Raw genomic sequence first — 13,586 nt, forward strand, 5'->3', positions numbered from 1 at the left:
ACGGTCTGTGTCCCCCAATGGAGCCGATAGAGAAATAATATGTTGCCCTATTCAAGGTCACCCTATGATAATTATAGGCCTACTGGGCTTTCAGACGACAGTGCAAAAAAAATAATAGCGTAGTCTGAGAGAATAGAAACATAGAATGTGTTAGCAGATAAGAACCATTTGGCCCATCTAGTCTGCCCAATAATCTGAATCCTATCAATAGTCCCTGGCCCTATCTTATATGAAGGATAGCCTTATGCTTATCCCATGCATATGCTTATCCCATGCATGTTTAAACTCCTTCACTGTATTTGCAGCAACCACTTCTGCAGGAAGGCTATTCCATGCATCCACTACTCTCTCAGTAAAGTAATACTTCCTGATATTACTGCAGAAACCTTTGCCCCTCTAATTTAAAACTATGTCCTCTTGTGGCAGTTTTTCTTCTTTTAAATATGCTCTCCTCCTTTACAGTGTTGATTCCCTTTATGTATATAGAAGTCTCTATCATATCCCCTCTGTCTCTTCTTTCTTCCAAGCTATATATGTTAAGGTCCTTTAACCTTTCCTGGTACGCTTTATCCTGCAATCCATGTACTAGTTTAGTAGCTCTTCTCTGAACTCTCTCTAGAGTATCTATATCCTTTTGGAGATACGGCCCCCTGTTCTGCGCACAATACTCCAAGTGGGGTCTCAACAGTGTTCTGTACAGCGGCATAAGCACTTCTCTCTACTGCTTATATCTCTTCCTATACATCCAAGCATTCTGCTAGGGTTTCCTGCTGCTCTATTACATTGTATTGCTACCTTTAAGTCTTCTGAAATAATTATTCCTAAATCCCTCTCCTCAGATACTGAGGTCAGGACTGTGTAAAATATTCTATATTCTGCCGAGGATTTTCACACCCCAGGTGCATTATCTTGCACTTATCTACATTAAATTTAGAATACAGCAGATTCAGTTATGTATCCTTAGCATTTATGAGAAAGTCGATGAGCACTCTACTTATTTAGGGTACGTTCACACGATTTTAGCAGTGTATTTAGCTGCGGATCCGCTGGTGAAGGCCCGCTCTATGCCGTCTTTACATGTGCCTGCTCGTAGCAGCAATATGCCACTATGAGCAGACACACTGATGTGCGAGTCGCAGTATACTCGCAAATCACGGGAGCTCTCTGCTTAGCTCAGAGCAGGGAGAGCGGCCGCGATGTGCGAGTACGCCACTCACATCGCTGCAGTGTGTCTGCTCGTCACGGCGTATTGCCGCTACGAGCAGGCACATGTAAAGACAGCATAGAGCAGGCCTTCACCAGCAGGTCCGCAGCGTAAAACACGCTGTAAAACTGCTCGTGTAAACGTACCCTTACACAGTAGACAACTGAAGAGAAAACCTCCACTGAACAAAATATACAGGATTGACCCCTGTATGGGTCTACAGACTGTGGTAACTATTTGCTCTTTAAAGAACCGTATTTCACAGCAGTACTCTATGATATGATTATTAGTGTGAGTAAGCATTTTTCAGGAGACCATGAATGACTTAACATATTTTAAAAGAGGTCCATTCTCAAGTGCTTCAGATGGGCCCCAGAAACAAACAGGTGAGAAAAGTATTCTGATATTGTTCTCCTCTGCTGCTTAACATTTAGTATGGAGATAAACAATTACTTTATAATGCATGCCATGAATTCTATCCAGTCCCCAGGGATGGATCTTTGACATTAGTCACAGGAACATGCTATTCTAAGTAATTTTTTGCTCTATAAAGAATGGCACGAAGCTGAGAAGTTCAGTGTCAGAATACAGTTCTCCTCCTCACCTGTCTAATCCTGGGGCCAGTCTGTCAGAAGTCCGAGACCTACACAGACTCATTTTGAACAAACAGAACAAACCTTATGAGCAGGAATGAGATTTATAAGAATGGAATCCAACAGTTCCTGTGTAACACCATCACCTTCCATAGTTATTGAGCTCATTAAATCCAACATGTGCATCTGAACCTTCTGGTTGTGGCTGTTACTGTATCATGGAGAAAAAATATTTAATATACAAATAGTTAGAATATTTATAGAACTATAACAGAACATCAACAGGAATTGCCCCTGCATGTGAATCAAAGGCTATGAACATACCGTAGTTGAATTATTATAATGCAATAGTGGCATTATGTGGTATAAAACATTTATGATCTCAAATGAACTTAGATGGGTGTTCACACAAAACAGAGGGACTGGAAACAATTCATAAGAAGCTTGCTATTAGGAATTATACTTTACTGAGTAACTTAGATCAATGCCAAGTAGTTCATTGGGTACACTGACACATGCACTGACCATCCTTCTAACGCACATAACATTAAGAAGGATGCAAACTTTGAAACTATGTTTTCGGCCTTGTTCACACTGCTGCCGTGCTCCATTAGGTGGAGAACCATCGGCAGTTCCGTTAAGTTTAGCGGACAAAAAGAACGGTGCAAGCTTTATTTCCCCCCCCCCCCCCCCCCTTTATTTCTTTTCTACACCATTTACCTTGTGGTGGAGCTAACATGTTTTGATACTTTAGGCCGGCCTCATTACAGCAATACCAGATTTGTACAGTTTTCCTCATGTTTTACCAATTTAAAAAAAATTCTGAACTTTTTACATTTTTTTAATTGCCATTTTTTGACCCCTGCAGCTTTAAAAAAAAAAAACCCACCCCACTAGCACACCAGGGAGAATTCACATGTCTCTTTAGACGCCACTGTGAGCTTTGACAGTGGCGATCTAAAGGGTTAATAGCCAGCCGTGGCGATCACCACATGCTGGCTATTAGCAGCGGGGGCTGCAGAGTATGGAGCGGGCTGGAGTTGGGAGCCCGCTCCATACAGACTGCTGAGCGCCTCCGTGCTTGTCAGGTCCGGCCCTGCTTGCCCAAAGAAGGGCTAAGGGCCCGGAAAAATTAACCTGCCCGGCATCCGACACTGCATGTCCCGGGCATCGGGCGATAGGAATTCCACATCCCTGAGTAGGAGAAAGAGCTGCCAAGAGTGGCTTGAGTAATCCTGTAGTTCATAGGAAGTGAGCCACAGTAGAAACTTAACTACAACTGAACCATTAAATAATAAAAACAAAACCGTTTAACTTACTTTATAACAGAGAAGAGAGTCTTAAAGAGCTGAATAAAAATTTCATTGCAGTCTTCCAACTCAAAGCAAATGTTGTAAGATTTGACCCATGCTAAATTCTAAAATGGAAAAAAGGAAAAACAGAATTAGAAACAAGTCAGCGCTTACTTATATAGTCAGATAGCTGATGAAACAGTAGCTAAAGTAAATAAATCAAGCATTAGCTCCACAGCTTTAGCAGTGGTCGCTGACAGTCTATCCTTATTGAGCTATGACATGCCATACATCCTCATGACTGCTGCAGCCAATCACTGTCTCAGAGGTTTCCTGCCATGCGGCACAATCTTTCAAAGAAAATAAATCCTGCGGGCAGCACTGCGGGTGATCCGATCATCCATTTTAGTGACCGCAATGCTGCAGATGCTGTGATCTGTATTGATCACAGCATTTGAGGGGTTAATGGTGGACATCTGCACGATCGCGGATGTCGGCCATTACCGTCAGGTCCCTGACTGCTATCAGTACCTGCCACACATGACCAGAGCATAGTTATGTATAAGATGTAAAGGTACGTCCTTATTCATGCACATTGTGGGGGTCCGCCCCTGAAATGTTGTGCCATGACTGGTGAAACTACAGAATATGCTGCTAATAATGCTGTCATAAATGTCCTGTAGACAAGCCGATGTGCAAAAAAAAAAAAAAGAATTAAAGCCAGAAGTTTTTCCAATGAAATCGTGAGTTATGTCTTGAATTTCAACTCACTTGCTGTGATTTACTATAGTTGGCGTGCAGTCAGTATATCTTTGCATGTGTGCATGTGTATTATCCAGTGTGCTGTATTATTATATAATTATACATTATAATCATAAGGACAAGATTACATTAACCAAGACACAGACAAGTCCCCAACAATAGCTACCTGGTATCTTCCTTTAAAAGTTCAGAAATGCTCTGAAAAGATGACAAATAACACACACAACAGGGCTTGGTAATACCAAGTTGTCTGGGTTACAAATGCATTCTCAGAATAAGCTACAGCCTGCCAGATAGAAATAACTACATATGTAGAAGATTATGCTGTGTGCTCCTCTAGCATTGCTTTATGTTGGCAAAATATTGATGCAAAGCAGGAGGCTACATACCAAGATTCACCAGCAGAGGGCGCAGTAAGTTTGGTGAAAACAATCTGTTGCAATTGCTGTGATAGCAGTGTGCATTATTAGAGATAATGTTTTCATTAGAGATGAGCGAACTTACAGTAAATTCGATTCGTCACAAACTTCTCGGCTCGGCAGTTGATGACTTTTCCTGCGTAAATTAGTTCAGCCTTCAGGTGCTCTGGTGGGCTGGAAAAGGTGGATACAGTCCTAGGAAAGAGTCTCCTAGGACTGTATCCACCTTTTCCAGCCCACGGGAGCACCGGAAAGCTGAACTAATTTATGCAGGAAAAGTCATCAACTGCCGAGCCGAGAATTTACTGTAAGTTCGCTCATCTCTAGTTTTCATTGCCAATACATGAAAAAAATACTAACAAGTAGGGGTACCACAAGGGCATAGAAAATACACCACACACAATGGCGATCACTGACTACTGTAAGAATATTCTAACTGGTGCAGCTATACTGATGAAGCAATATATATATAAACTGCAGATGCTCTAGGGCAGTGTTCTCCAACCTGCAGACCTCCAGATGTTGCAAAACTACAACTCCCAGCATGCCCGGACAGCCAATGGCTGTCCGGGCTTGCTGGGAGTTGTAGTTTTGCAACATCTGGAGGTCCGCAGGTTGGAGACCACTGCTATAGGGCCATGAACTTTACAACTGCTGTGGGAGAACTAGGGGTAATAGATCCTAAAAAGCTCCAACAGGTCAATCTGTCCATACACTGTACATGTCCATGCTAGGGACTCTGCAGCTAGTAAGTGGGTATAGCAGGGGTTACTGAATGGTCATTGCTATGAGTAGAGATGAGCGAACTTACAGTAAATTCGATTCGTCACAAACTTCTCAGCTCGGCAGTTGATCACTTTTCCTGCATAAATTAGTTCAGCTTTCAGGTGCTCCCGTGGGCTGGAAAAGGTGGATACAGTCTTAGGAGACTCTTTCCTAGGACTGTATCCACCTTTTCCAGCCCACGGAAGCACCGGAAAGCTGAACTAATTTATGCAGGATAAGTGATCAACTGCCGAGCTGAGAAGTTTGTGACGAATCGAATTTACTGTAAGTTCGCTCATCTCTAGCTATGAGATTAGACACCATGATGGCAGGGAGTACTTAAAACATCACAATGATAGGGAATTGACAGGGTAATTTCTACCAATTAGTTCAGACAGAGGGAAATATCCATTAGGGCATGAACTCCAGATTTGTAGATACATAGGGGGAGATTTATCAAAACCTGTCGAGAGAAAAAGTAGACCAATCAGATGGCTTCTTTCATTTTTCACAGGCATTGTTAAAAATGAAAGAAGCGATCTGATTGGTTGCTATGAGAAACTGCACCACTCTTCCTCTAATCAGGATTAGATAAATCTCCTCCATAGTTTTGTTAGTTTATTTCACAGTTCTCAGTTTTCACACTTTAAAAATAGAAACAGTACATTAAAATCAGAGGGGCACACGTCGACCCTCTCCACTCTGGACGGGTGCATGCAAAGTCTGCAGCTATGCAGGTTATGTTCCCCTAAGCTACTTCCATTTTTACAATGTGTGAAAATTTAACAGATTATTTAAATTAAAACAAAAAATACCAATGAAACAATGTATCTACATATCGTGAGTTAATGCCCTAATAAAGGCTTCTACCTGTGGAGACTAATGGGATCGAACAGCCACTCAGCCAGTCCCGTGGAGAGGGGATAACTTCAGTACCCCAGGCTACACCTTTAAAGGACTAGTCCAGTTTTGGAAAACGTATCCTCTATCTTAAGTTTCAGATGCTGGGGCATCTGTCCGTTGGGACCCCCGCGATCTCCCGAACAAGTTCCCGGCTCTCTGCTCAGATAGCGTGTGTCAACCACCGCACAAAGTGGTGGCCAACATGGCCCCTCAAAGCTCTATAGCAGAGCCGAGGATTGTCGAAGGCAGCTCTTTGGTTCTCCCATAAATTGTATTGAGGAAGAGTGTCAGCCACCCCCTTCCTGCGGACTGCCAGAGCACCGTACAGGAGATCATGGGGGGTCCCAGTGGTCGGACCCCCCGCGATCTGAAACTTCTACTGTAGTACTCCTTTAAGTATGGACCTATTGCAGGAGAGAGAGGGGGCCATATGGTTGTGCCTCTATCTACCTCAGCTTTGCTAGGTCAACAGTGAACAGGAAGGAGGCATAGATTAAATCTCGACCATGCGCAGAGTTTGTCTGTGTCCTAATAGATTTATTACCAGAGAGCTGATGACCCAAAGAAGCTGTGTTCATTGTCTGCCACGCAGACAATGAAATGGAGCCTTAGAGCTGGTGATATTTAATGCAGATGTGTTGCGTTACCAATTCTCTGCTAATAAATCTATTAGGATACAAGGAGAGCATCTCTGTGTTTAAAGCACAATGTACTATAGTAATTCAGCAGAGGTCATTAGACCTATGGATGGCCTGGACTATAATATGAATGCAAAACTGTGTGTGTATGTGTGAGAGATGAAACTCTCTAGAATCAAGATAGAGCCAGTGTTTACATCCAACTTCCTAAAAGTTAAGGCTCGTTCACATTAATGTCTGACCACGTTAATAAATGCAGTTATCAATCAGTTTGATAATTTTTCAAACAGATTGCAAACGGCTGTAAAATAATCCCATTGAGGTCATTGAAGTCTATGGCAAACGGAAGAATCTGTAGGCGGCAGACTTTTCATACTAACTGATGAAAAACTGATGCAAAAGGATGCCACAGAATGGAAAAAATTGCATCAGTTAGTAGAATAGTCTGTTTAGGAGGCAGTGACTGGAGAAAAGTGGGCCATGTGAACCTAGCCTTAGCATCATAATGTTGTGGGTAATGTTTACACCTGTATGTATAAAGGGCCAACATATGAATCGGTAACACTCCAATACCACCAGAAATATCCCCATGCAGCAGCACAGTTCCACCTAAAACAGCTACTATGTTGTTTTCTTTCTAGGTTGTTGTTACATTATTAACCTACAGCTGCACAATAACCATATTATATTGCTGCCATATACTGACAAAAATAGCTCTTTGCTGCTGCACAATATCAACATTTGCGATCATAGATATTTGAGGAGGAAAGACCTGACTGCACACCACACGGTGGTCAGAATCGAGAACGGTACATAAGGTTAAATAGAATCTATGTTTACTTTCTAGACCATATTGCCCAGCCCTATATGTCCTTTATTTAAAGCTATTGTACTATCTGGCACAAATCTCTGATATGCTATGGAATGTCACAGAACCATAAAGGGTGTTTTCAGTCCCAGTTTGGATAAATTCCACTTGCTGGTATAGCTTTATTAGAACATCTCCAGGCTTGATTGTGACTTTTTTATTTAATGCTTTCTACATGACTCTCCTTTTGCTTTTATACAATAAGGAAAACAAAGGCAAACCAAGATAAAAAAAGACCTTTGGCTTATAAGGATACGCACAGCCATTTGAAGTGTAATTATTCAAGGCTAAGGACACCTTTGAATGCTATTTTTCTATTACTACACTACTTTTTTGGGTGCAAAAACATTTTTCTCATAAGTCTTGATTGAGAATGTTGCTAGGCTTGTCTTCTGCAGTCTGCATGCTGTAATATATATTGCATGCTGCTTTTCCTTGTCAATTTTCACATGCAATACCAAATTTTTTTTTGTTTACATAATTTTATTATTTTATTAGAAAAATAGAAGGGGGGAGGGCTTAAAACTTTTTCAGGGGAGGGGCTTATTCAATGCTGTGCCATAACACAGCATTGGTCAGTGTTATTGACACTCCATTAGTGCAGGCTGCATTATTAGAGCCTGTCCTCTCAGCTGATTGGGACTCCTTGATTTTTCCACGCGTGTCCTGATCCGCTCCACTGAGCTAACGGCACTTGATTTTCAGCATAATAGACATATTAGTTGTTCAAGATCTGTAGTTTTTTGTTTGCAGTACAAGTTACAATGCAGAAACAACAAAAATTGCATTAAAAAAAAAAAGGTGTCCTTTAATGCACTTCGGCTGTACAAGTCACATATCCTAAAACTGCTGAAAGAACATGCAGTTCTCACATCGACAGCACAATTTATACATTCAGTACATTTAGAGTCTTCAGGCTATGTTCTTGCTAAAAACCAAACCTTTCATTATGATTTATATTGAGCACCCTTAGTTCCAAGTGAAGTGTACATATGATAAAAGTGTTAAAATAAATAAATACAATGGATCTGAAACCGTAAATGAGACTTCTATAGAGGGAGAGCGGGTCCTGTCCACAAGGGCTTAATATGTACAAGGCTCCTAGAGCCGGCCCAGCATTATAACAGACTCTTTGATACTTACTGCAGCTACCTTAGTATGTATGACACATTAGATCAATTTTACCAAAAGACAGAAGTGAATGAATTTATACCTCAAGTAGGTAAAAATATCTGTTGAATTGTGGGCTTTTAGTGTCTTCAAGACCTTTCAACTGCCTTGTTATAAACAAGAATATGTCCTGTAAAAAAAGAGGGAAAAACATTTTTAAACAAAGGATTCAGGATGGGTTCACACTGCATTTCCAATTCACTGTTTATGTTGCAGTCTATATTTTGTCATATGCAAAAATTTTGTCAACGGGAAATGTATTATGTTGTACGGCATATGTTTTTATCTTGCGTTACTGTACATTTTGTTTTACTATAAAAATTGTACATTGATCAGACAGCAATAAAAAAACACCCTTGTAGTAGTGCAAATCTATACAGAAGAATGACATTTTGAAGGAAAGAAAGCATTAAACAGACTATTACTTCCAAAAACAGCACTACACCTGTCCTGCTCAGTTCCATTGAAGTGAATGAAGTAAAGTTGTAATACATCTCACAACAGGTATGGTGCTATTTAAAGAAAGAATCTCTGTTTTTCTATTCATGGATGATCGCTTTAAAGTAATCCTGTTAAGAAACTATGTTGTCTTATGTGTGGCTAATATTTATAAGCATGCTGTATTCAATGCTTCCCTGCCTCTTACTAAGGGCTGACAGCTGCTCTGTATACCGGTGGATCCACAACACAAAAACAGCATGGGAGGTTTCCCCATTAAAGTTAGTAAAAATGTATTGCAAATTTTGTAGAAGCAAAAACGACGGGGGTCCCAGCATTCGGATCACCCAGTGATCAGACAATTATCTTGGCTGCAGATGATCTTTAACTTTTTAGTTAATGTTGATAATACCATTAAATGCATATTAGTAATATACCTTAATTTAAAAAAAATTGTATATTTATGTGTGAAAAAGGCTGTCCCTGCAGCTCTTGCATGTGTCTCTGTGAGGAGACCAAATACAGGAAGCGAGGGCAGGACAAGCAGGGCTCTGTGCAGGCTCCCGAATTGTCAATCGAACAAAGATAACGCACAGAGCCATGCATGCCCTCCGTGCGCAGAGCCCTCCTTGTCCACCCACACTTCCTGCAGGAACAAATACACACATTGTTTAACAAATATATATTACAAATATACATGTTATTTTCTACATTATACAAAAACTTTGTTAATGACAGGTACACTTCAAAGGAAAAAATTAAAGGCACCATGCTCAGACCTGTTTCTAACAGGTGTGGATATCAAAGAAGATTTCCCATTATATACATTTATGAAACACTAGCAGGATCTGCAATAAATGTTTGGTGCAAAAACAGATTCTGTTCCCTTATATCTTTGACAGCACACCCTCAGAAGCAGTAACAGGAGCATGGAGGACATTGTAGAGCCGCAATGAGCAGTGAAACCTGTGAATCCAGCACCGGGGTAAGATATAATACACACTATAAGAAGCCAAATCGCTTGTGGGCCTCTTGATGCCGCTCACACCTCCTTCCCTCTCCAGTAACTATAGATTTTTTTATGGGTAGCATTAATATGATAATCCATCTCAAGATGTAATGTGAAGGGAATTAAGAGTGAGAAGTGCAGAAAAATGCGGCTAATAAGTGGAAAATGCAGCATTTTTTCCTCCAATAAGCTACATCACACCACATGTAACAATTTATGCAAAAGGACAGTGCATATAGGCGTACCAAGTAATAGTGAACCTGGTGCTATTGCCAAATATCTCCCAAATGAGCCAGCAGCATTACCTTTAATTTGTCATGTGAGGTGTACGGTGCTTCTGGTGCATATATTCTGAAGATGTCAGCCAAGCAGCAGGCTACAAGTAGACGAACATCTTTATTTGGATTCCTGAGGAAGAATTCAGATGAGAGGTGCAAGGCTAAGGGGAGATATTGCTGTTTTTCATCTTCTGAATCCTGGTCCATATCCATAAATGTTTTAACCACCATCTGAGTAAAAATTAAAAACAGAAATTAGGCAAATAATGTCTGTAGTGATCATTGGAGATGTTTTCTTGAAATTAATTAAAATCGGTCTAAACTAGCGACACCATCCGTAACACTAAGGCATGCATCTAAAAACCAAATATATTTAGAATTAATCTTAATCTACAACCGATCAACCCGGTAAATGTACCACAATCGCTTATTAGGGATCCTGAATTGAAACTTCAGTGTGGGAGCATCATTCACACTCCTCACTTCTGCAGTCTCAAACTAGAAACCACAACCATTGGTTGCTGCTTACATAAGTGAATTTACTTTCTCTAGGGAATTGTACTTTGGGAAGGGGGGGGGGGCTACTATCTCACATAATATAACTCATTATGGGAGGATTTTTCTCATTACCCCTTGTGAAAATAAATTTGGGGTAACACCAGCATTTTAGACAAAAAGGGGTTGCTGTATTGCATTGCTGACCCCATGTAACATTCTTATTTCCATATAGGGGGCTGTATGAGGGCTCCTTTTTCACACCAAGAAAACAGTAAATTTTTCCATATAGGTGTTTTTTTATTTTAGTTTTTTTTGGATGTGATGTGACCCAAATTCTGCAATTTGAGACATGAGTAATTTTTTTTTTTTTACATTTAGGCCGGTTACCACACAGGACCATTAGCATTTTATTTTAATAAGTCTGCCATTTCTACATGCAGCGATACTAAATAGCCGGTAATTACTCACCGGTAATTGTGTTTCCCTGGGCCATGAAAGCACCAACAGAGGAAAGGAAATAAATCCCGGCACTCACTGTTTTCTTCTGCCAAGTTTAAAGTGTTTATTAACACAGTGCTAGTACAAGTAGACGCGTTTCGGCCAAAGCCTTAGACTGACATCAGTTTGAGTAAGGCTTTGGCCGAAACGCATCTACTTGTACTAGCACTGTGTTAATAAACACGTTACCTTTGGCAGAAAAAAACTGAGTGCCGGGATTTCTTTCCTTTCCGTGTACTGCCTTCCGCGTGCACCACAAAGGGTCTGGAGTGCCGACCCTTCCTGTTGCAGAAAGGGACTCCGCCCCTAAGGACAGGAAACCTAGAGGATAATAGGCAGGTCCCTCCTCCCTAGTCTCAGTGAATTTCCGAGACTAGACGGGCCCATCATCGGCTAGTATACAAAAATATACGTAATATTACAAAAATACAAACAAAAATAGGAAGAAGAGGATAAGGGTGAACCCATACCAGTGCAAACACTAAAATAATTCTTCCGAAACATAGGGTGGGAATGCCCCCGATGCTGTCAATTGAGCACTCCGGTATTTCTCTCAGCACCAACTGAGAGAAATACTAGAGATAACACCTAGGGTGGGACTACGGCCTGGAAGACTTTACGGCCAAAAGAATCAGATAAATAATTGCCCACATCCACCCTGTAGTGCTTGAAAAAGGTAAGTGGAGACGACCAGGTGGCCGCTGTGCAAATCTGGTCTATGGAAGCTCCTCTTCTCTCGGCCCAAGAGGCCACTGATCTAGTGGAATGAGCCCTAAAACCTGAGAGAGAGGAAACTCCAGAAGCTACATAGGCTAGAGATATAGCTTGTTTAATCCAACGAGCGATAGAGCTCCTGCTAGCTCGCTTCCCCTTATATGGACCAGAAAACTGAATAAAGATGAGTACTTTCTAAAAAAAGATGTTCTACAATGCACTTCACATCTAGAATATGGAAAAGTTTCTATTTTTCATTAGGGTCAGAACAGAAAGATGGCTAAACAAAATTCTGGGACTCTTTTCCTCCTCAACTTCCTTTAAAATTTGTGTCCCCCCCCCCTGTCTCTCTTGCAGGAATTATGGAGGACTTCCACCAATTTATGATCCAGTCAAACTTTTTTAGAATTAGTACGGCGTGATTTAGGAAGGAATTTACCTCTTCTACTGAACAACCAATAAACAGAAAATCGTCGAAATAGGGTACAAAAGTTCCTACCCCTTCTCTGATATGTGCCGCTATCTCAGATGATCTTTGTAAATACCCTTGGGGTAACAGAGATACCAGAGGGCAAGTCCTGGAACTGGGCATGCACTTCTGAATTTAGTAGTACTGCTATTCTCTGGTACTTCTGGTAATCCTGGTGAATAGGCACATGTAAATAGGCATCTTTTAGGTCTAGTGAGACCATAAAGCAGGCTTTTGTTAACAGATTTACAGTAGATTTTATGGTTTTCATTTAGAATTTTTGATAAATCAGGAACTTTTTTAGAGGTTTCAGGTTTAAAATTTTACGGTATGAACAGTGTTTTTTTTTACTAGAAAAAGGGGAGGAGAAAAAAACCCTGCCCCTTTCTTCCCTTGGGACTGGAACCAGCACATCTTTTTGCATAAAAGAAAAAACTTCCCGTTCTAAAGCTGATTGACCTCCTTGATCGTGATTTTCTTATGACTACCAGGAGGCAGATTGGAGAATTGCAACCAAAGACCCTCTTTGATGGTACTGAGGACCCAGCTGTTTGATATTTTCTCCCATTCCGGAAAGAAATTCCGCAGCCTGCCTCCTACCCACCCAGAAACATCATTGTGGGTTAGGTTTTTTGGGGTTACCTGGGGACTGGTTAACCCCTTAAGGACCCAGCCATTTTTCAGTGAGGGACCCAGCCATTTTTTGCACATCTGACCACTGTCACTTTAAGCATTAATAACCCTGGGATGCTTTTACCTTTCATTCTGATTCAGAGATAGTTTTTTCGTGAGATATTCTACTTTATGCTAGTGGTAAAATTTTGTCGATAATTACAAAATTTGATGACAATTGAAAATGTTGCATTTTTTTTTTTTTTTTTTTTTACTTTGAAGCTCCCTGCTTGTAAGGGAAATGAATATTCCAAATAAATTATATATTGATTCACATATACAATATGTCTACTTTATGTTGGCATAAAGTTGACATGTTTTTACTTTTGGAAGACAGGGAGAGAGGGATTCAAAGTATAGCATCAATTTATCTAAAAATTTTCAAAATCGAAATTT

At 40.6% G+C, this 13,586-nt stretch overlaps 1 protein-coding gene across 3 annotated transcripts in view; it reads right to left on the reverse strand.

Moving 5' to 3' along the window:
• PDS5A (PDS5 cohesin associated factor A) overlaps positions 1-13,586 on the reverse strand; it is a 146,364-nt gene that overhangs the window by 92,638 nt on the left and 40,140 nt on the right. For all 3 annotated transcript variants that reach the window (XM_056557039.1, XM_056557048.1, XM_056557032.1), the window contains exons 3-6: positions 10,367-10,570; positions 8,658-8,744; positions 3,117-3,214; positions 1,882-2,008 (exon numbers count right to left, since the gene is read on the reverse strand). In XM_056557039.1, coding sequence (XP_056413014.1) covers positions 1,882-2,008; positions 3,117-3,214; positions 8,658-8,744; positions 10,367-10,570 — 516 coding nt within the window. The remainder of the gene's footprint in view (positions 1-1,881; positions 2,009-3,116; positions 3,215-8,657; positions 8,745-10,366; positions 10,571-13,586) is intronic.

The sequence above is a fragment of the Hyla sarda genome, chromosome 1, assembly GCF_029499605.1.
Source record: "Hyla sarda isolate aHylSar1 chromosome 1, aHylSar1.hap1, whole genome shotgun sequence".
In the NCBI taxonomy this organism is placed as follows: Eukaryota; Metazoa; Chordata; class Amphibia; order Anura; family Hylidae; genus Hyla; species Hyla sarda.